Genomic DNA, 23322 nt, shown 5'->3' on the forward strand with positions numbered 1-23322 from the left:
GGGGGGGTTAAGGGTAATCCGAGATCGATGGCAGTCCAGGTCTGGCATATGTGCACACTCACAGAGGGTTAGCCCCGGAGAGATCAAGATAGACTATGTCATAGGCACCTAGGGTAACTCATGGCATTTGTGGCCTAGTTTCGGGCACTTTTTTTTAAAGATTGTAATAACCCTGTAAGAACTACTAGTACATAAGAAGATATGACAATGCATAACGGCGGCTGTTGGGTTTGTCTGGAAAAGGCTAACCATCCCTTTCACCACCGTTGGGCTGGTCTGCCCAACCGAGACGTGTCCCATGCAGGTAGTAGCCATACAGAAACATCATGAGAGCCCGAGTCTCTGGATCGGCTTGGCGAGGTGCATTGGTGTGTCCAGGGCCTGTTGACCATGAGCACAGCCCGCATGATGCTGAGACGGTGGGGAATGTATTTTCTGACGAAGTCCAGAATCGGATATGAAGTTGATCAATATCCCAACAGGAACTAATTATCGTGACCTCAGTAGAGTATGCGGGCCCTTCCGAACCGTTCGATCCCTTTGGCTTCATGTATACCATAGCGCGGAAACTCCACATTGACTCCACAGGTAATTGACGCGCCCCCGGACAAACCGTAGCTCTCTACGGAGTAATCCGTATGATATATCCAAATTTAATCTTCATGGCCATGAACTATTTACTGGATTTTCCCCTGTGCATTGAACATGAAATTGATTGGAAAGGAGAGCCAATCTTGAAACGCCAGGGACAGGGGGGGGGGGGGGAAGCAAAAAAAANAAGAAAGGAAAATAGGAGAAAAAAGCGAACCCCGAAAAAAAAACCACCAAACCTGTTTGGATTAGGCTGTCATCGATATGGTTGTTCACAAGACTATCGAACGGTTTTTTTTTTGGAGAGTCCCAGGTGGCTCTGCCACTAAAGTGAACCGACGCCGACTAGCGCTCAGTCCGGTCCTGCAGGGGGCGTGCGTGCCCCTAAGCGCCAGGGCAGTGACCCCTCTACCGCGCCTTTTAAACTCCGACAGAACACGGCTCCCATTGTCTTGTTGTCTTGTAATTGTAATCAATATTGCTGGGCAATGGCCTCCACTTGAGTTCGCAGTCGCTCTATCGTGTCGATCAGATCCGCAAGCTGCGGTACTTGCCCGACTTGCCCCATGTCTAGCTCACGCGCGGCTTGATGATCCACACTGGGTGCTTTTCCAGGGCCTAGGCGATTTGTCTCAATTAGGGAGGGGTGGTGTGGGTCCTGGCACCTAGGACCAGTCGGATTTTCAGAAGTTCCTTGACCGCGTGCCGACATTGGGGGAAGCAGACTGGTCTGTCGTTTGGAATGTCGCCATTTGGACTCATATGCCCATATCAATGCAATAAATGGAAGATGGGTGGCTCGAAGCAAGACAATTCGTACGCGGCGAACTGTTCCGGCAGAGAGAAAAAGCCGCATGGGGCGGATACAGAGGAGGGGAATAAGATTCTGCCAAATATGTCGTGTTAGCTTTGGAAATATTCCAGAACATACAAAGAAAGATTCCATTCAAGGATCAGACGCTAACTGACCAGGGGTGGCATGAAGTATGTCAATCGTCGAGAGTTGCTGCTTTCTAAGACGTAAATGGCCAACCTGATTGGCTTGTCAGTCAAAATGGAATTTTCCATGGGGCAGTGCTAAATTTCAGAAAGACAGGGGTGTCTGTATACTTACTGGAAAAGGTATTCTTCTCGAGCATGGCGCATCACCTATCACAAAAAAAAAAGAAATTAATCGCCACGCAACTATTTTGTATAGTCCGGAGAACGGAGTAGACAATGTCAACTTACCCCTTCAAGACTCATACTCATCAAACTAATCAAGGATGAGAGAATGAGGGTATTGGTCATGAGGGCGAAAGTAAGCCTAGCCATTCCAGTCAGTATCTTTTGCATACAAACTACATCCTTGGGAAACTACTGCGTGGAAGTTGTAGTAGAATCCCGTGTGCTAATGACGCCCAAAAAAAAGTCATGCAACCAGACGTCACTTGCATATTAGAACGTGATCAAAAGCACATGCGACTCTCAATAAAAGTCAAAGAAAAGTTCGGGAACTCACATCAAGCCATAGCCGAAGATTGGGGAGATCTAAAAATTTAGCGTATAAGTCAACTTCACACGATAGCCAACCATTTTGCCAATACTCCGGGATAATGCAATTTGAGCTGCAGAACAGCCGCTTGGTGCGCAGACTTACTTCAGACGCGGTGTCCTAATATCCAATCAATTCAGCCACTGTCAGTGCACATGCCAAAAAAAGAAAAAAAAAAGGACCAACCCACTAATCCAAGAACACTCGATCTGTTTCAAATGGTCAGTCAAAAAAGAAAGAGAAAAAAAAAGAGCGGTCACAACAAGGATTCTTTCACCGTACCCAAAGAACACTTTCACTAACAAATGTGACATTGTGCTGAGCGACAAGCGGTCACGCGCAAGCATGGTAAACGTAGTCAAGAACCCTGCAGGGGTTCAGCGATTCGGCTCCGACATGCTTCACCTCTCTAGGGCTGAATTGCTGAGCCACACTTACCAACATACAATACTACCACCACCGGGAAAAACCTGAAGAATGCTTTAGTCTGAAACAAATTGTCAATCAGCCTTGGGGTCCAAATCCACTTGAGAAAAGGGTTAGAAAATCGCACCATCTCTTTCAATACTGGTATCTGTTTATAGCCACAGTTAGCCAATCTTCTTCTGGAACAATGATGGTTCATGCAGGATCCCCTTACTAGACTGCCGAAGTATGAATTCAAGCTCACAAGCGAGCAGATCCTGTTCATCCCGTGTCAGCCCTGTTGCCCAGGTACCAATTCCACCAATGGCCATACCGTGGTACAAGAAATAGAGCCTCCAAGGAAAGAATGTCGAATGAGAGCTCAATAATGGGGTCGTTGCCCTTCGCTAGCCCGATGATCCCTGTGGCGTCCTTATTAGTCGCTCCATTGAGACAGAGGTCCTGCGAATAATGAGCCGCAAGGCAGATTGAGCAGATTGAGCACTCAGTGACTCACTTGTTATGACAAATGCTATTCCAACACCAATTATGCTCAGGTTCCAGAGACTCCAGAAATCCATTTGGTAGAAAACGACTCCGGCATCAATGATTCCACTCAATTCATCATATGCAAAAGCGACGATCCACACATACATCACCGCTTCGAAGATGCCAACGGCCTCTTGCCTTCTCTCTACCAGGACTGCGTAGTAGAGAAAGAGGAAGGACATGAAGAATGCTGCTTCAAAGATTTTCCGGTACAGAGGTACTCTCAGGCGTGAATATGGATCAGCCGTTCTGATGGAAGAAAATTGTCAGTATCTCCACAATACTATTGCTTAGCGTGTCTAACCTTGTGTTGAAAATATGCGGTTTCTTGGTTGAATTGACTGTCAGAGAATCCCAGAAAACGATTTCACCCTTCCAAATACCATCGACCACCCTTTGAACAACTCGCTGGCTGAGGAATCTCTTTGCATGGGCAATCGTTGCAATCTCCATTGCATTCAACCCAAAAAATTTGGAGTATCTCTGGGCAGCATAGGTTTCCTCATGTCGGTGTGTATCTTGTGAGGTGCCAGAGGATTGAGTCTCTGTGGTCCTCTTGCCGCCAAAAAGACGATAAAAAGAAGAGTTTGGCAAGAGAGGAGTAGTCTCACCTTCGGTCTGGCTTGTATCACCTTGAATAGATGCCAGACCAGAGCTACCTGCTCCGAATTCAATGATATTTGCTGAACCCCGCCGTGGTGTTGGTAGCTCTTCTAATAGAAACTCAATTGTCTCGCGCTGATTCAGGTGGCACAGGAATTGCCAGGCAACAAATTCGCAGGCTGCACCGCGGCTCTCATTGAGTCCCCAGTCATCCTCTGCCGCATTGGCGAAGTCCCATTTCAGAATCCTGGATTTGTTAATCAGTCCAGTTCCAGCATCCTCTTTATAGTGAACTTACATCAATGCCACAATGATGAAGGGATTGTGAGTATCATCTGCCAAAGCATGGACCAGTTGTCTAAGACGGTGTCCTTGGGATCCGTACAGCATTTGCTCAAATGTGTAAGCCATATCACCCACGGCCATGCTAATGAAGCTACAGGGGGCTTCGTTAATTCCGCTTAATCAAGAATGCAGACAAGACCTACTTGAACAGCTTGGGAAGGACATCGAATAGCGGCTCATCGGTTTCGATCACCGGAATTTCCGTATGATCCATGTGTGAATCCATCTGGAGTTCTTCAATTAGCGAGTATCCCTCATGGGGCGCCGCCAGAACCAGTCACATACCGACATTGAACGTTAAATGTTGAACCTTCCAAGATTGAGTCCAGGATTTCTTTTTCAATAAATTTGGCTGTTTGTTTTTGTTCTCCTTTTTTTTTTACCTAACGTATCCTCGGGGATAGGGCAGAACTGGAAGTATCAAGACCGTGGTATCGATGAACGGTCCATGTTGTTTAATCAGGAGGGGGGTTCAGTTGGCCACCAATGCTAATGTAACAATGAATTTTGTCAGTATTTAAAATAAAAGACTTCACAATATTTAATATGAAACAGGAAAAATTGCAAGAGAAAAGGGTGACGAGCTGAAAGTTGCCAACGACTTGTTGCTGACCGCCTTGTGCACGTGTCAACACGTCCAGTGACTTCATCGGCCTCAACACGACTTTCCTTATCGCATAGCTCTCCACCAGTCATCTCCATCTTATTTATTCAATCTCTGACTCCGAAAAGCCATCATCTAATCTCCAACGGGGAGATGAGGGGCAGTCGACACTATGGGACAAGGCTATTCCCTCACAACCCTGTCCGCGGGGTCGGCGGGGATCGATGTGCCTGAATTATCGGACCTAGTGTATGAAAAGTCGATGGGGGGTGGTAGATTCATGAAAAGTATTCGCGCAAGGCAACCGAATGGTCTAGTGTTCATCAAGGTTATCATGAAACCGTTCCCAACCATGGAACTGGAGCCATATATCAAAAACATCATGAGTATGTTTGGATCCCTTTTTTGCTATTCGAAGCCTCTAATATCCATGTAAATTTCAGGGGAACGAAAGCTGTTATCGGATGTGCCAAATGCGCTAAGCTGCCAGAGGATTCTCGAGACTGCCACAAGTGGATACCTTGTGCGTCAGTACATCCACAGCTCTCTCTATGATCGAATGAGGTATGTCTGTCACAGCTGTTGCCAGATAATGAAGCCTGACATGGATATAGCACACGGCCTTTTCTAGAGCATATTGAGAAAAAGTGGATTGCTTTCCAGCTATTATGTGCTCTTCGAGATTGCCATTCACTGGATGTGTACCATGGTGATATCAAAACTGAAAACGTTTTGGTTACAGCCTGGAACTGGCTCTATCTTTCTGACTTCTCATCATCTTTCAAACCCACATTTCTTCCCGAGGATAATCCAGCAGATTTCTCTTTCTTTTTCGACATCTCCGGGAGGCGAACCTGTTACTTAGCCCCCGAGCGGTTCTCTGTTGCCGGGGAAGAGCCTAGTGAAAGTGGCGTCAACTGGGCAATGGATATCTTCAGCGCGGGCTGTGTTATTGCGGAGCTCTTTCTTGAATCGCCAATCTTCAACCTGAGTCAAATGTACAAGTATCGCAAAGGGGAATACAGCCCAGAACACAGTCAACTAGCAAAAATCGATGATCCGGACATTCGGGAGTTGATTCTACATATGATCCAACTTGAGCCAGAGTCCCGGTACTCGGCGGATGAATATCTGAATTTCTGGAAGGGCAAGGCCTTTCCGGAATACTTCTACAGTTTCCTCCACCAATACATGTCCCTCATGACCGATCCTTCTTCCGGGCGAACAGATGTTGATGCAGAATCAGCTAACCGAGGGGAGGCAGATGAACGAATTGAGCGAATTTATCTAGACTTCGATAAAGTATCTTACTTCCTCGGTTCTAACTCCCGTGGTGTTGGGGCTCTGTCTAATGCCCCGGTCTCCAAATTGACAGGCAACACTCTCCCTGTGAGGCTTGATCTGCCAAATGGTGAAACCCAAATTTTGACACCGCAGTCACAGTCAGACGAGGGTGCGCTGATTTTCCTAACACTTGTGGTATCCAACTTGCGAAATACAGCCAAGGCATCGGCTCGGATCAAGGCCTGCGATATACTTCTTGCATTTGCAGAAAGGCTGTCAGATGAAGCTAAATTGGATCGCATTCTTCCATATATCATGGTCTTATTGACTGATCGGACCGATACTGTCAAGGTCGCTGCGATCCGCACCTTAACCCAATTACTGAAAATGGTCCAGGTGGTTTCTCCAGTTAATGCCTATCTATTCTCCGAATACATATTTCCAAGGCTCCAGCCATTCGTTGCTGCCTCCAGCAGCAAGTCAAGTGCCATGGTGCGCGCGGCATATGCCTCATGCATTGCGTCTTTGGCCCAGTCATCCTTGAGGTTTTTGGACATGATTCAAGCATTGCGTTCCGATACCCGTTTGGCTGCGTTGATCCCAGTCGGCTTTGAGCCCCGATGGACTGAGGATGCGACTTATCATAATCTCTATGACGTGGCTCGGGTCGACCTTCTGGAATATTTCGAGGTTCACACAAAAATGCTGTTGACAGACACGGATGCATCAGTTCGGCGGGCCTTTCTAGGCTCTGTGTCTAGCCTCTGTGTCTTTTTCGGCAATCTCAGAGCAAACGAGGTTGTCCTTAGCCATTTGAATACGTACTTGAACGACCCAGACTGGATTTTGAAATGTGCGTTTTTCGAGGCTGTCATCGGCGTCGCGGCCTATGTTGGGAGCCTGAATCTGGAGCTATACATACTGCCGCTGATGGTTCAGTCCATGACTGAACCTGAGGAATTCGTTGTTGAAAGGGTGATTCGATCTCTGGCAGCTATGGCTGACTTGGGCTTATTCCAACGATCAACAACATGGGATCTGCTAAACACGACGGTTGGGTTTTTGGGCCATCCAAACATCTGGATTCGGGAGGCAGCAGTCAAGTTCGTGGTTAATTCGGCCAAATTTTTATCAATGGCGGATGTTCACTCCATCCTCACACCCATTATCCGGCCTTTCCTCAAGATCAACATTGTTGTGTTTTCGGATACCCAAATGCTCGATGCACTCAAGCGGCCAATGTCGAGAAGTGTGTACGAAATGGCATTCCTCTGGGCTTCCAAATCAGAGAAAGGTGTTTTCTGGAAGTCGCCCAATCGCGAGGGCATGTTCAGCTTGTCTGAGCCTGGATCGTTCAGTCCCCGAGTAGGTCAACGGAATCCTTCCTATAATATGGCCTCTCAATCAAGGAATGACGAGGACGAACAATGGCTTGGTCGGTTGCGAAACCTTGGGATGGGCCCTGAGGACGAATTCAAGCTTCTCGCACTCAAAGACTACATTTGGAGGGTCTCATTGCGACAATCGAGAGAAACCGATGTCCATGCAACCCCACCCTTGAACGACATTGTTAGTTTGACCCAACATGGTGTCAAGCCCCAGACTGTGTTCTTTGATAAGGAAATTAAAGATCAGTCGCGGGCAATGTCCTTGGATGTGAACGATGGCAACGTCGAGGATCCAAGACCGAGAACGATCGCAGATGCTCTGCTTGACGCTTCTACAACCATTGAACGAATGCCCAGTGCTCAGCGCAAGCACCTACGGTCGAAAAGCCAACTTTCGAAAGAGACAAGACGCGCCTCGCATGTTCCTATCCTAGACGGAAATGACACTTCTTCATTATCATCATCTCCAGTGGCGTCGTCGCCTGCCGGAGGACCTTCGTCTCGTCCATTGTCCCCTCCGAACTTTGATAAGGATCAAAGGCTTTCCAGTCGTCGACCGAGCCCTAGACAAGATGGTTCATTGACACCAAATAACACCGACACCAAAAGTCTATCCGATCGTGTACACAAAAAGTCTAGCGCGATGAGTTTGTTGAGTCGCAAAGATACCGCCAAAGCCTACGCTGAAACGGGCACGAGCTCCGCAAATGCCTTTGGAAAGGTAGACGCACCGGTCCAAAGAGGAGGCACACCCCGACCATTGACACCATTGCTCTCAAACGAGCACAAAACGACCCAAATAATGTCGCAGAAATATCGTGCAAACCATTCGTATGGGGGCAACGACCCTGCGGTTCTGCGACTGCTAGACAATGTCTTTGAAGAAAACTACCCGACAGACCTATTTGACCTAGGGCCATATGTCAAAGATGTTGACACCCGCCAACCGATTCGCAGCGCCACTGATCAAGAGCCAAGTAAGATCTGGAAGCCCGAAGGGAATCTAGTCGCGACTTTTGGTGAGCACAGTGCGCCAATCAATCGTGTCGTAGTAGCACCAGATCACTCCTTCTTTGCTACCGCATCCGATGATAGCACGGTGAAGATTTGGGACACAACTCGTCTTGAAAGGAACTTGACCCCTCGATCCCGTCAAACACACCGTCATGCAACAGGCTCGCGTGTAAAGGCTTTGACCTTTGTTGAGAATACCTACACTTTTGTCAGCGCAGCTACCGATGGCAGCATCCATGCCGTTCGAGTCGACTATCAGAAAGTCAGTCAGACGGCTGTTCGATACGGCAAGCTTCAAATTGTTCGCGAATATCAGCTTCCCATAGCCGAAGACGGATCACCCGAATACGCGGTCTGGATGGAGCACTTCCGCGACGAAGGGCAGTCCACCTTGATTATTGCGACCAACACTTGTCGCATCATTGCGTTGGACATGAAAACCATGCTGCCGATCTACACACTAGAAAATCCAGTTCACCATGGCACTCTGACTACATTCTGTTGCGACCGCAGACACCACTGGCTACTGGTTGGCACAACTCATGGGATCCTCGATCTGTGGGATCTCCGGTTCCGCGTACGGTTGAAGGCATGGGGTCTTCCAGGCTGGGGTACCATCAACCGGATCCAGCTACATCCCGTCAAGGCCCGCGGGCGCTGGGTCTGTGTATCCAGCAGCGGCAGCCACGGCAATGAAATCACAGTCTGGGATATCGAGAAGTTCCGCTGTCGCGAGGTTTACCGAGCGACCCCACTGGGTGTTGGCAACAATGGCCCCAATGGCGCTCATCATCCTTCCCGCGCCCCTCACGCCTACCCGACCCTTGTCGTGCCGAGTGATTATGAAGCTTGGCGGGTCGATGGGGATCGGCCAGAAGGGATGCTGAGCCGCTTTGCAACAAACGGCCCTGAACCAGGTACCCCATCTTCCAATAATCCAGCCGGTGATCGACTCGGCATATGGGCGTTTGCGGTCGGCCTCAATGCCCCTGGCGAAGACAAAGACTCTAACACGAAATGTGGGTACATCATTTCCGCGGGATGCGACCGGAAGATCCGGTTCTGGGATCTGGCTCGGCCGGATCTCTCCTCGATAGTCAGCGGGCTAGACGTCGTCTCGGATGGCAGTGCCAGTGGCAAGCCACACTATGAGCAGTCCCAACCCGGCCCCAGTCTGCTGGTTACCACCGAGCACCTCCCCAGTTCGTCCAACACCGGCAGCTCTCGAGATACCAGGAAGGGAGCCAGCCCGAGGCCGCCGCGTAGTACCGTCATCAGCCTGCAGCAGCAGATGTTATTGAAGAGCCATTTGGATATTATCCAAGATGTGGCGGTTTTGCGTGTGCCGTATGGTATGGTTGTGAGCGTCGACCGTGCTGGTATGGTGTACATCTTTTCTTAGGCTTTCTGGGACATTCGATGTATGATCTCCTCGGCGGAACTTGGATGGTATCTAGAATTATACTCCGCATAACTTAACATGTCTTCTAACTGTATTTTTAGGCGTATATATAGCACGAAGTACGGAGTACGGAGTACTCGGTACAATAAAGGAATTACATCCGGTATCTTTTTATAGATCTTCTTCAACAGACAGGCATGATTTTAAATAAAGTAGGGAAATATATATTAATGCTACTCCATACTTGGTACATATGTACCTCGCTCTACCCCTATCGCGGATAATAATAATACACAACGGTCAGACTAGCGAAGCTATTGATCCCCCACAGAAATCAATTATATTGTGCAATATCCTAATTCTATAACATTCATTGACCTCAGTGTAACATATATACCAAACTCCATTCTCGAGATTAAACTCTCTTGCCACCAGGTACATAGACGCAGTGTACCGGATACCTCGGGCCATGCGGGTTCCGGTTGCATAAACTAAGGTACCGGGTACGACGCCTATTGGTACTCTGATTTTGCTGGGGAGAGCTGTGTTGTGGGTCCTTGCGCGAAACACTGGGTGGATCGGGTTGTGGATCGACAGGCCAGGGATCCAAATGAGGCTTAGAGTAAAGAGGATTCTGGAAAGGCTTCGGAGGAATTCCAGGAGATATTTTATACACAAAGTACGGAGTACTCCGTAATCCCTATGGAGTAAGCACTATTAATTAAGCTTGCATGAGGTTTCTCTAATGCTATGTATGTACGGAGTACAATGTACGGAGTAGAGAGGCAGGCATTGGATATCTATCTACAAGCAACAATTGTTGTAGATAACGAAATATTTCGAGGGGAGAGATTAAAAAAATCAGATTGTAAATTAACTTGCTTACAACACAGAACAAAGAAACATGCTCTATAATCTCGGACCTAAGAATTCTCCGAGTTTATATTTATATACGTGAGTCAAGTACGGAGTACATAAAATAAAGTACTAGCATCGTATTGATACTTTGTACATTGTACATTGTATAGAATGAGGGTGTTCACCAGTGACCCTATGTTGTACGACTTTTGTATTTATCCCAACCTCCATAGGGTTCTCCCATGTGCGGTCTCAAATCGATGTCGACCGTTTTACCATGTATATACAACATACAGGTACGGAGTAGTGGTTCCTTACCACATGGATCCAGAACCTTGCAAAATCGTGCGTGAGGGGCTCATCCGGAAAATGAGATCTCCGCCGAAACTGCCAGACTGAGTAGCTCGGTCGGCTTAGTAGCTTAGCTTGCCCGCTTTGACGGGATAACACGAGTCAAGTAGAATTTATGGGAAATGGGGAAATGGGGAAATAGGGAAGGGGAGACATGGTATATCTACCTTATTATATATTGCACGTACCTACAACATAGGTAGTGTATTCTTGTTTTTCCATGTCAACCTTGGAAATGGGCAAGGTTATACCTACCTATATACTCCGTATGGAGTCGGTAACATTAAAATGGATCATTCAGGGGGTCAGATTCGTACAACCAAGGTTGGGAGATCGAACCGATGGGGACTGGCCAGGGGAACCAATCAGGTAAAGGGTTCACCCAGTTCGGACGGGTAACCAGACGGGATATCCATGCCTCAAGATCTTTGGATTTTCTTTTGACGGCCTCAAATGAAATCAGATGATCGACACCGTAGGGATATCTGGATATATTTGTCAAATGAAGTGAAGTGGTTGGAGTCTCCTAGCTGCTCGCAGGCGAAACATAGAAACTTGCATATATATATATGGTGGCACTGCAGATTATCTAGGGAGAGGGAGAGGATATAAATTGTAATTCAGTAAAGTTTGGTCAAAGCAAAGTGAAACGAATAGATCAGAATAGGCGAAACCTAACTTTGCCAACGGGTATTGGATATATCATGTCTATCTCTTTGAATACTGAGAATCATATTATATAAAAAACCCTGAAGAACAAGATAAAGACCAAAAAGATGAAAAAGAAAGAAAAGTTGAAAAAAAGATGAAACAATAAATACAATACCGTAACCAAAATACCGTACGGCTAATTAAAGTGGAGAAAACTCCTTGGTCTTTAATTCCCTCGATTCTGCTTCTTCTCCTATTTGTCCTTCCCCCTAAACCCTCCTCTTTCTTGGGTTTCTGTTTTTCAAATAAGTTGTATGCATATGGCGGGTGTGTTCTCGAGTCTTTGAGTATTATTGAAGTTTCACCCGGGCTTCTCACACTCTCTCTAATATCTCCCCGACTTTCCTTGACCTTGGGTAAACCCTCATTTCCGAACTGCACTCAAGCAGTGCTTCAATTCCTACATTCCTATATCCCCAAGGAATTCCAACCCCGGACTCTCCAACTCGACATACTCTTGAACTCGACATACTCAAAACAACCCCCTCATATATAAATCTACATCGCAACAATGGTCCATTCTCTGCGAGATCATGGGTCTTTCGTCCGGCCATCCACTCGGGATCGGCCTACGACACGCGGCGAAGGAGAAAATTCGCTGGTCGTTCCTAGCCGCACGTCGTCATTGCACTCGCGCATCACTCAACCTATCCCGTCCACACTCAGCATTAAGCCCGCTCAGCGGACACCGAAAACACTCACTCATGCTTACATGGTATGTGGTGTTGGCCGCGAACCTTCACAATGGGTCAAAGCGCCTGCCCCCGCCCAGGGCAAGATTGGCCACATGAAGGGAGCCGTCGGACAATTCTGGCTCCCCGAGATTCTGGGAAGCAGCCCTCGACTAGAGCAGGATAATGAGATCGCAAGGGCTCTACACTCGGCCATGCGAGCATGCTTCCCTCACGACGTCGAGATTTGCACTGGCAAGAGCCAGCCTCACTGTGCACACCACGCGTTCGTCTTGCAACAAGACTCTTCTCACACTCTGTACGGTATCGCGCTGCGCGTTTGGTCCCGTGCCGACGAGAAGCGCGCGGAGACCATCCGCGAGCTACGCAAGAAGACGGAGCCGGACTTCTACGATAACCCCGATGAGACCTACTGGATTCCTTACTGCTTGAGCTTCCTGTCCCGGTATCCCCTCTACGATCTGCTAGGTGACTACCTCCGTGGCATGTGGATCCACTGGAACAAGGCCACAAACCTGTTCCACGCTGAGGAGGTCTCTCGCATCCTTAGCTTCCCTGCCCCGCGTCTTAACGACTTGGTCCGCATTGACATGAAGGATTATGCCCTGTGCTATCAGTTCCCCTCGTCGCCCACTGGCTTCCAGAACTTTGCCATGTGGCCATTGTTCACTTGTCTCTCGATCCCCAACATTGTCGGCGTGATCGAGGCTGCTGTCTCACCCACCCGCCGCATCATTTTCGTCAGCCACTACCCGGCGATGTTGACTGTCGCTGCGGAAACCATTCGCTACTGCGTTCGTGTCTACGAGTGGAGTGGTCTGTACGTGCCCGTGGTTCACGCCCGTCACGTCAAGGAGTTGGTCCAGGAGCCTGGCCCTTACATCCTGGGTATTACTGCCGAGTGCCGGACTTTGTTTAACGCCCCGTCCGATGCCCTCGTGGTCGACCTCGATCGCAACTTTGTCCTCACCTCCAGCCCGCCCAATGTGTTGAACCAGGGCCAACGCACCAAGTTTATCAACCGCATGACCCAATCCCTGAATGGTGATGTCTCGCCTTCCGGTGTCCCCCCGCACTTGCGCACCGCCTACGCTGGCGGCAAGCTCATCCCGGCTGGTCAGATCATCGTCATGCGAGGAGAGGTCGAAAGCATCGAAGAGCCCCAATGGTGGAACCAGGATGCTGTCATGGGCGTCATGGACCATGTATGCGAGAAACTGGTATGTTCAATCGCCCCTCAATTATCACTAACCAGAATCAAAACTAACCTTCTATCTATCAGGGCCGCAACACCGGTATGAAGGCCATCTTCGGTGGCTCCGTCAAGAAGCCCCTCATGACCAAGGTTTCCATGCGTCACCTCAATGAGATTGTCCGTGAGCGCAACCAGTACTCTCGGGATGCCATGGAGGCTTGGCAAGATTTCATCAACCTCAAGGGCAGAATGGACACCGAGCTCAGCAAGGTCACCAAGCGCAATAACTTCTTGGTCGAGGAGCTCGAGACCTGGAAGCAACAGTTCCTGAAGTTCCAGGCCTTTGCTGAGCAGCTCACCAAGGAGACCTCGGAGCTCAAGGTCAAGATCGAAACCCACAAGCGCGAGAGCCGTCGCCTCACTGGTCTTATTGACCAACAGAAGGACGATGTGGTTCGCCTTACTCTGCGCCTGTCTGGTACTGAGAAGCAGCGTGATGATGCTCTCGAGGCACTGGTCCTCCAGCAGGAGATTGCCGAGGAGCTTGAGCGTGAGCGCAAGCGTAACCAGAAGGAGATCTCTGCCCTCTCCCACACTAATGCGACTCTCGCCCGTGAGCGCGAAGATGCCCAGCGCGTTGTCATGCACCTGCGCAGCCTCATCAACGGCCAGAGCCACCACATGGAGCACATCGTCCGCTCCATTGGCAGCAGGTCAGAGATTACTGAAATGGTCGAGCAGGGCTATGAAGACGCTCCTGAGGAGCTCAAGGAGGATGTGTCAGTCGCTGAGTCGAAGGAATCTATCAGGACGGCTATGGATGTCAATGGTCATAATACTCTGGTAAATGATATGAAGCCCGAGCTAGAGCAGCATTTGCTGAACCTCGGAAATGATCACAAGACCCTTGCGCGCCTCAGCATCACAGATGTCGCAGACCGCTACCTGCGCGACAAGACCGATGCCATCGCAGATATTATCCGCAGCATCAGCGACCAGTGTGCCGCCGCCGTCGAAGGCCTGCACCTGGCCCAGGACGCCGAGGACGAGGAAGAGGCCGAGAACTCCAAGCTCCACCAGAACGACCGTCTCGGCTCCGACTACGACAACATGGATGGCCGCTCCACCCGCGCTCCTAGCGAGATGAGCGACGCTGACAACAGCTCTCTCCACCCGGACAACCGCCACTCTAGCATCCCTCCGACCCCAGAGCTAGTCCACAACCGCTCCAGCACGTCTATGTCCATGATCAGCAGCTCGACTTTCCCTGAGCGGTCAAGTCAGCAGTACGGCCCCGGTGATATCCCGACCCGGATCGTTGAGGATGACGACGAGCACGCCCACGAGACTGAGAACGTTGACGACCAGCAAACTGAGCGTGGCACTCTGTCCAAGCAGAATAGCGAGGATCTCATGCGGCCCACTCCCACACGGGTTATCTAGATTTTCCATCAGCTTTTCAGGTTAGATGACTGAGACGATATTGTTTGTGTTTTTTCTTCTCTTCTCTGTCCATTCCTTCTTCTCCTTCTGTCTGGCGAGGCCTTGTCCCCTTTTTCTTTTTTCCTTCATCTGTGCAGTATCCTGAATACGCACATACGCTCTGGTTGTCTGGCGTATTTCTCATTTTTCGTCGTGTTGATTATTTTTGATCTTCATTATATCCACCCGACCATTTGTGTGTTTTCTTGTCCAATAATTTATGGTCATTTTTGCCTTCCCCGGGACTTGTTATATTTTTCTCTCTCATTTTCCCCCCTTTCATTTTGCCCTGTCCTCCCCCCGAGGAATCCGTTTATTTACTATATGTCGTGCCGTCTGGGATGGAACGGCTTGATTTGTTTGATTTGCGCTTATCTCGAAGAGAGAGCCCTCCACTTTGCACCGCCATCCGCACTGTTTGCGGATGATATTTCCTATTTATATACAGTCCTTGATCTGGATTGATCCGATTTACCAGGGTTTATATAGCTCCCTGTCGCCTTAAAAATGGATTCTGTGAATTTGAACTTTTCTCAATCGCCGCAAGTTAAACACATTGTAGCCTACCAACTTCGAAAGGCTTTAAGTCAAATCTTTTTAGGATTCGTCTGCTAATCATGAACTATGTACATCACTCAAATGCAACCCAATGCCTTCGACCCCATTTCAAGCCAACTTGCCTGGCACAACAGGATGCCCAGCACTCAACCCACCGCAAACCGCCCAAGCCTGTCCATTAACATAGCTACTCTCATCACTACCAAGGAACAGCGCAACACGTGCGACCTCATCAGCAACGGCACCCCGTTGTAGCGGGTTCAATTGTCCGACCTTGCGCTCCGTGCCGCGCTCCCGCGCCCGGTCAAATACCGACTGCGTCATCCCTGTCTCAATCAGCCCGGGGCAGATCGCGTTCATGCGGATACCCGTCCCAGCGAGCTGGTATGAGACCGTCTGCGCGATCGATACAACTGCTGCCTTTGAGGCGGAGTAGTCAGTTGAACCGGCGTTGGAGCGGAGACCTGCTACAGACGCTGTGCCGATGATTGAGCCGCCTGGGTATGGCTTTGAGGCAGATGTTATCTTCATTGCTGGGGCCGCGTGTTTAGCTGCTAGGAAGACGCTATTTGTCAAGGTTTATTAGATTGGTTTGCATCTCGAAGAGTTATGTTTGTCTTGTTTCAGGGATGGATGTACGTACCCGAGCGCATTTACTCGCATCGTGTTTAGGAATCCCTCACCGTCGATCTCTGTGAACAGCTTCGGTTGACCTACCACACCCGCGTTCGCGAAGAAGACGTCTAGTCGGCCGTATTTGCTGACTGCTTCGTCGATGACTGTGCTCAGGGCTTTTTCGTCGGCTGCATCAAATGACCGCACGTGAATGTCTACATTTGGGTAGAGGGACTCTAGCTCCCGCTTGTGCGTTGCCAGATGGGTGTCGCTGAAGTCGCAGATGTAGACTGCTTTGGCGCCATTGTTGGCGAATTGGTGCGCGCTGGCGCGGCCGATGCCATTGGGAGAGTTTGCGCCTGTGATTTAATTGGTATGGTGCTTTTGAAAGCACCTGAAATGGCGTTGGGGGATAGAACTTACCAGTCACGATTACTACCTTGTCCTTAACCCGGCTGTAGCTTCAGGCGTTAGTTATACATCTAATCTTGCAATGTATACAACCCGAGAAGCTGACTGAACTGAAAAAGAGCTATAAGCTTTGAGACTACTTACGGTCCTGCCGAATCGTCGGCAACATGACGGATCTTAGGGATGTCCTCGAACGTGCCCTCGGAGGGAATGCCCTCAACGAGCTGCTTGCTCAGGGCCTGAAGGCGTTGCTTTGCTGCAGCAGACATAATTGTTTAGCTATGAGTGATTGTAAAGATCTGTCAATTAAAAAAATTGAATTTAACGGGCTAGAAAGACCGCTTCAATTGCGGCAGCTTTGTAGTTATAACAGCTCATCAGCTTTCCCCACTATGTCGGTTATGCGGAGAGCCGAGGCTCCAGGGCTACGGCAGGGCATAAGGACCAGCATGACATGACGGTCACGTGCAAGGGGATATAAGCATTCAAGTCACATGACATGTTATCGGGTCACGTCATGTGCCACAGGGTAACTATCAAAGCTGTCTTTGTGGGTTTCAGAACAACCCAAATCTGTGCTCTTTGTTTTCTCATGCCTTTCTTGGTCCTAAAATAGGGTATCCAGGGTTGAAATCCGTGTCCGCCCCTGAAAATCACGGTCGATCTCCCTTCATTCCATCCACGGATCACTACAGCAAGGATCGCCAGGCACGACAAGACGAGCCGAGTGTCAGAAGTTACTTAAACTAGTTGAATATTTTGTCTCCCTAGCCCGGACATCATTTCCAATTCCCCCAGCTCCGAAAGCTCTAAGAAAAGCCTTCATGAAGCCATTAATCAACGATTCCACCGTCCACGCCATTGCCCGGTTGTTGAGTCATGGCAGATTCTGACTTCCACTCCCAGCGGCGTTCCTCATCCCAAGCGTCAACCGCCTCGAGCAGAAGTCGAAATGCTAAAATCGTGCGCACCAAAATGCAAAAACGCCATTCCGGTTCCTCCCACACAACAACTGATTTGACCTCGTTCCCCTCGCTTTCACCACCAGACAAATCCCCAACCCTCGCCCGTGGCCTGACGAATACATTGTTCTCCGGCGAAAATGGAGAGGAATCAAATGGAGGTGGGACTGGCCGTGGGCGGAAAGCCACGCTAGCAAATTTGACAACTGGGCCATCGCACAAATCAGGCCGAGCTGCCCTCTTCGCCGATTCTGTCCCCACACATGATATCCCAGGCGCTTTGCATTTGGCCGATGATGCGCACATTGAGCGGCTGGTTGCTGGAACAGGAGCAGTGAAAATGGTGCGGCAGTTTGCTCGTGATCTGGCTCAAAGGGACGCTGAGATCTCGGCCCTCCGCCAACGCGCAGATGCAAGGGAGCGAGAGCTGAAGAGAATGCTACGAGACGTGTCTGTGTCTAACCAAGACATTGAACGTCGACTATATCAGTTGGAGAACCCGCCAGGCGATCGTGTCTCGGATGCAGAAAGTACTCATAGCAGCGATTATGCTAATCAGACTCATTCCGGTCTGAATGGATTGATGTCTCAAGCTATGGAAGACACCGTTGGCTCTCGGGCTCATGGTGGTGCAGCAGAAGCCCAGGCCACTATTCGTGCCCAGCGGTCAGACAATGATTCCCGAAGCAGCGGAGCCACTGACAACCGGAGGCGTCAAAGCTCGATTCGGGGCTGGCAGGAGTACCTTTTTGGCTCGACCAATACAAGCCGGAAAACGAGTCGGGCCAGTAGCATTATGAGCGATGTTGGTGAACTTGGGGAAGAAGAGGCCGAGCGTCCCCGAGTGCCTAGCAACCCTGCAATGCGACGCAAAGCGCTTGATGAGCAGCTATTTCAGCCTCCAGATGGCCCAGCACGAAACGGACTGGCGCAGCGCATTGCCAGCACGTCCGGGAATGGCGACGATGCAAGCATTCATTCTCGAAAATCTTCACGATCTCTCGGTTCATGGACTGTTAAGTTATTCGCTGGCAATCCTCAGTCGAGCAGAGAAGCTAGTGATGCCGAGTCTATCCACAATAAGACCAAACCCCAAAGGCCGGACGGAGACAGAAGTGCTTCGTCTACACTGTCTGGAAATTCTAAGGGTTCAATGTCGGCAGTGGCCGCACTGAAGAAGATCAACAGTAATGTCGGTATGTCTACTACTGGACGATCTGCCAGTGGATCGAGCGTTCAGGGCAAAATGAACCCTCCCGCCTCGCGACGGGCTGCAGCTGGGAGCGTGTCTCAAGGTGTGGCGTCAGAGACCACGGATAGAGGCTCCACAAATCTTGGACCTGTCGAGATGGACGCCATTTTGCCCATGGAGTCGAAGCCTCCGACGCTCACCCCTATTTATAACAATTCTCAGCCGGGCGAGTTCCTCACCGACAGGTTCGGTTTCATCTATGATCAACATAGAAAGAAGCGTCAGAGAGAAGCCAATACAACCAAGAGCAGCATTCACCGTTTGAGTATAACTGAAACTCTTGGTACTCTACGAACGGATGCATCAGATCATGAGGATGACCCCGAAATCACAAAACTTCGCCAGGGCGCATCCGAGGCCTCGCGTTCTCTGCCTGATTCACCAGATGACCCTGACAGCGGAGCTGTTGCCATCCGTCGCTGGCAGGACTATTTGAGGATTCCGTCGCGCCCCACGGAGCTATTGTCCCACACGCCCTCCGCAGGCCCGATTGTCTCTTTGACCACTGCAGGAGAAAATCGATCTCATAGCTCGTCTGTTTCATATGACAAAGACGGGGCGTTGGCCGTCGGCTCCAGCGCACAACCATCGGCGTCTACATCGGCTATCACGGCCGACAGCCCGGAATTTTCAGGCTTGTCTTCGGATCAGCTCAAAGACACGGCCTCCAGATTCACTGTCGCAGAGATGGAGCCCGTAAAACTGTTATTAGAACAGTTGACTGATCTGCATGATTCATTGCAACGTGATCGAACCGTGAGATGGAATGAGTTTCTTCGCAAAGTGCGTGCTGAACGTCGAAAGGAGGGCGAAGCGGCAGCCGCTGCCGCAACTTCCGATCGATCTCTTGCAGCCGTTGCCACGCCAGAAGTCTCGCTCGCCGACGGTGAAGTTGTAGGCATCGCGGGCCTGGGTAACAAAGGCAAGGTTGGCCGAGCAAAGTGGCGAGAATTCCGGCTACTCGTACTCGGTGGCATCCCAGTTGCTCTTCGCGCCAAAACTTGGTCGGAATGCAGCGGGGCTTCGGCAATGCGTATTCCTGGCTACTATGATGACCTTGTGCATGGTGTTGGTGGATCGGACCCCGACCCTTCCGTCGTCGCACAAATTGACATGGATATACGCCGCACTCTTACCGATAATGTCTTCTTCCGCAAAGGGCCCGGTGTCGGCAAGCTGAAAGAGGTCCTGCTTGCGTACTCACGCCGTAACCCAGAAGTAGGCTACTGTCAGGGCATGAACCTCATCGCAGGGTCTTTGCTGCTTATAATGCCGACTGCCGAGGACGCGTTTTGGATTCTGACCTCGATGATCGAGATTATTTTGCCCCAGCACTACTACGACCATGGCTTGCTCGCCTCCCGGGCTGATCAGGTAGTCTTGCGCCAGTATATCTCAGAGCTGCTTCCCAAGCTCTCTGCCCACTTGGAGGAATTGGGCATTGAACTAGAGGCACTCACCTTCCAGTGGTTCCTCTCTGTTTTTACAGACTGTCTCTCCGCCGAGGCGCTGTATCGTGTATGGGACGTGGTTCTATGTCTTAATGTGACAAGCGCAGTCAATGCCTCTGGGTCAAATTCCTCTAGTACTAAGGAGAGTAATGACAAAACTGCCAAGGTTGCCGAAAATCTTGCCTCTGGCAGTGGAGGTGGGAGCACGTTCCTGTTTCAAGTTGCTCTCGCGCTGCTCAAGCTCAACGAGCAGCAATTGTTGACGACCTGCTCAACACCGGCGGCACTCTATACATACATCAACCACCAAATGACCAACCACGCGATCAGTATCGACGGACTAATTCAAGCCAGTGAAGCACTGCGCAATGTGGTCCGCCGCGAAGATGTCGTTGCACGTCGTGCTGTTGCCCTGCAAGAAATGCGTGAATTGAGCAGCGGTGCAGGCAACTAGACCCTTTCCTGATATGGAATTTCTCGTTATTCCCTTTCATTCATTTCCCCCCTTCATTTTTCATGCAATGCCGATACGACCTGAGCATAAGGCAAGGAGTTTTGGCTTTTCTGGTCTTTTTTCATTGCCTGGCGCTATTTCCCTCATTATTCCTTTGTTCTGTGAAAGCACTTGTTGACATAGCCCGCGATGTTTTTATTGCTCGTCTGATACACCACCAACCCAGCATTTGAGATACCCCTGGATTTTACAATTGGGCGGCAGCACTGTTAGAGTTGAATGAAATCAAAATCTTTTTCCAGCATTATTACTCTTGTGCATTATTATGTATCCTTTACACGGCCCTAGAGTGTCTAATATGACTCACTCCAGGGCTCTTGATTTCTCTTGGAAACTCCGATTCTACACCCGGGATCGAAATCATACAAGGGAGAAAAAGTTGATTTGAATCATGTCTTTCGTTTTCGACACACAAATGAGGGATTTACAAAGCAGCATAGCTGGCGCAGTTAAACGACAAACCCTAACCTCCACAGAGAGCCACTGCAAAGAGAAGCATTGATCTAATCATCTCAATTATCCGAACTGAAGATCATCAAAGGTCTGCTCAAACATGCGCACACATTTACCCTGTCTCGGGTCTGGGCTGCCTCGTACTCGTCTCGAAATCAGTCAATGCTGGTCCGTCAATCCTCTCCATATACCTAAGGATTTCCAACTGGTGAAGCTTGTATTCAAATGTCTGTGCATCCGAGACGCTCCTGCAGAGCTCTCCATCGGTACTGATGGGAGCGGTGACTGGATACGGTGCTGTAGTCATGAACCTGGCCTTCAACTGAGGCTTGAAGGTCTCTCTGGCTATTTTCATTCTTCGACCGTCTTCCGCACCGGTGTAGGCGTCATATTTGATGTTGGCTTGGTCCATGAGGCCTATGTATTGATATCAGTCTTGACCCTCTGGATTTTCAGGGTTCTAACAAACGTACGCTCCATGTGCTTGATGTAAAGACACATCCTTTGATATGTGCGTTGGAACTCGCGCTTCTTGATGGCTGCTCTGACATTAAGGTCCAGCATCCAGGCAATCATTGCGCAAGACAGTCCTGCCAATATCTGTCAGTTTCTTGTCTTTCAGTGAATCCCGGATTCTGTTTAACCCACCGTCTTTGCTGTAGCCATATTGCTCACTCAGATATGGCGCTGGAACCTTTTCCATACGATTCACGAAATCCGGGGGAGTATTTTCAGCGGCCATTTCAAGCAAACCCACTAGGAGGACTGATTCAGAAGATATCGAATGAATGTTGAAGAAGAGGGAATTATTCTCCTTTTGCGCTTCTCTCTATTTTTCTTCTACGGTGATCAGCTTTGAAGAGTCGAGTCAGCATTCTCTTTGTTCTTCCCCGGTCTATCTCAACCAGCCATTTCAGGTCTGGCAGGTTTGGATTTTCTTTGTCCTCGTCTCGCATATTCCCAAGGCTCTGCAAAGTCAAATAACTCGGCGTTGGCGTGAATGTCGAGATTGGGGGGATGTTGACACGTTCTGTGGGCAAATTCTTTGTTCTCAAAATAGATCTTGTATACTTCGACTTGGTCGCTTTGTTCAAATCCCAAGGCCTGCTTTCTCTGAACAGATTGACTGGATCAGATAATTCAAATAACCAATGACTCTATGGATTTAAAAGTCAAAAACATTGGTGCTACTGGGATTTCTATACTCTTATGTTGGTCTATATAACACCCTTTCTCTTCTCTTACCCATTTCCTTTCATAACACCCTCTTTCTATAGTGTCTTTGACTTATCATCTCGGCAAAAAATGAATTACGAGCGCATGTCAGCCGAGATACCCACTCTCTACCGGCTATCTAGGGAGTCCAAAGGTAGTTATGTCTTTCTCTCTTTCTCTATTACTCCTCAATCCTCTATCCTATGACGAGAACTAATACTTCACCAGAGGCCGACCTCCTTAATGGTCTTCTGGGCTGGGTCCGCAACGATACCTTTGGAAAAGTGGCTGAAGTTTGTGCTCTCTGGGGTGCAATCGTTCAGGCCAATAAGCACCTTGCCAAAGTCGATCGTAAGACTATGCGCTCTACCTTCTGACCACCGTTGCTAATCAAGTCTCTAATTTAGGTACGCTGCAAGCGCGTACGATTGAACATGAGCACTTCAATCTCAAAGAAGTCTTGAATTCGGAGTTGAAGCAAGCCAAGGAAATGATGGCTGCCATTCCTGGTGGCAGACGTGCAACTACAGTCACTACTGATGAGGATTTTTCTCTTGCTATTAAGCGGTTGAAGTATCTCCGTGAGTACAAATAGTCCTGTATTTTCCTGGTTTGGGGTGAATTCATGGACAAGAAGGGGTATATGATTACTGGCCTTCATGTTTCTTATATGTTCTATATTTCAATAAGTAGTTCAGGTAATGGCAACAATTTGCATACTCCCTCATGAATCCTAGCAAGTTCATCTCGTAGAGAAACAGAGATAAAGCCATTAGTCTCAGTCCGGGACTACCTTTGCGAGTCTATACAGGTAAGGATAATCAAATGGTCTGTTTGATATATACAAAGCTAGATACCGGTAGAAAACCATACCGTTTCCCTC

General features: G+C 49.2%; 7 protein-coding genes across 7 annotated transcripts; 4 read left to right on the forward strand and 3 right to left on the reverse strand.

Moving 5' to 3' along the window:
* Positions 1–1063: 1063 nt before the first annotated feature.
* PEX2_010930 (uncharacterized protein) lies at positions 1064–4318 on the reverse strand (the record flags this gene model as incomplete). Its single annotated transcript, XM_016738370.1, has 17 exons — positions 1064–1477; positions 1561–1624; positions 1706–1740; positions 1822–1897; positions 2093–2121; positions 2231–2245; positions 2316–2334; positions 2408–2492; positions 2564–2612; positions 2679–2699; positions 2766–2808; positions 2865–2952; positions 3048–3328; positions 3384–3929; positions 3981–4118; positions 4171–4253; positions 4313–4318. The coding sequence occupies 17 exons, from the start codon at positions 4316–4318 to the stop codon at positions 1064–1066; spliced, it is 1992 nt and encodes a 663-aa protein (XP_016603724.1).
* A 575-nt stretch (positions 4319–4893) lies between these two features.
* PEX2_010940 (ubiquitin-binding serine/threonine protein kinase VPS15) lies at positions 4894–9719 on the forward strand (the record flags this gene model as incomplete). Its single annotated transcript, XM_016738371.1, has 3 exons — positions 4894–5017; positions 5075–5195; positions 5246–9719. The coding sequence occupies 3 exons, from the start codon at positions 4894–4896 to the stop codon at positions 9717–9719; spliced, it is 4719 nt and encodes a 1572-aa protein (XP_016603725.1).
* A 2431-nt stretch (positions 9720–12150) lies between these two features.
* On the forward strand, positions 12151–14969 carry PEX2_010950 (DENN (AEX-3) domain protein; the record flags this gene model as incomplete). The annotated part of the gene is made up of 2 exons (XM_016738372.1): positions 12151–13551; positions 13614–14969. The coding sequence occupies 2 exons, from the start codon at positions 12151–12153 to the stop codon at positions 14967–14969; spliced, it is 2757 nt and encodes a 918-aa protein (XP_016603726.1).
* Positions 14970–15674: 705 nt separating this feature from the next.
* PEX2_010960 (SDR family NAD(P)-dependent oxidoreductase) lies at positions 15675–16861 on the reverse strand (the record flags this gene model as incomplete). Its single annotated transcript, XM_016738373.1, has 4 exons — positions 15675–16131; positions 16210–16540; positions 16605–16642; positions 16737–16861. 4 exons carry the CDS (start codon positions 16859–16861, stop codon positions 15675–15677), a joined length of 951 nt encoding a protein of 316 aa, XP_016603727.1.
* A 706-nt stretch (positions 16862–17567) lies between these two features.
* Positions 17568–20711, forward strand: PEX2_010970 (TBC domain-containing protein; the record flags this gene model as incomplete). The annotated part of the gene is made up of 1 exon (XM_016738374.1): positions 17568–20711. One exon carries the CDS (start codon positions 17568–17570, stop codon positions 20709–20711), a length of 3144 nt encoding a protein of 1047 aa, XP_016603728.1.
* Positions 20712–21336: 625 nt separating this feature from the next.
* On the reverse strand, positions 21337–21966 carry PEX2_010980 (uncharacterized protein; the record flags this gene model as incomplete). Its single annotated transcript, XM_016738375.1, has 3 exons — positions 21337–21641; positions 21698–21814; positions 21873–21966. The coding sequence occupies 3 exons, from the start codon at positions 21964–21966 to the stop codon at positions 21337–21339; spliced, it is 516 nt and encodes a 171-aa protein (XP_016603729.1).
* A 563-nt stretch (positions 21967–22529) lies between these two features.
* On the forward strand, positions 22530–23034 carry PEX2_010990 (uncharacterized protein; the record flags this gene model as incomplete). Its single annotated transcript, XM_016738376.1, has 3 exons — positions 22530–22593; positions 22668–22790; positions 22847–23034. The coding sequence occupies 3 exons, from the start codon at positions 22530–22532 to the stop codon at positions 23032–23034; spliced, it is 375 nt and encodes a 124-aa protein (XP_016603730.1).
* Positions 23035–23322: the final 288 nt, after the last annotated feature.

Source organism: Penicillium expansum (assembly GCF_000769745.1).
Source record: "Penicillium expansum strain MD-8 chromosome Unknown contig35, whole genome shotgun sequence".
Lineage (NCBI taxonomy): Eukaryota > Fungi > Ascomycota > Eurotiomycetes > Eurotiales > Aspergillaceae > Penicillium > Penicillium expansum.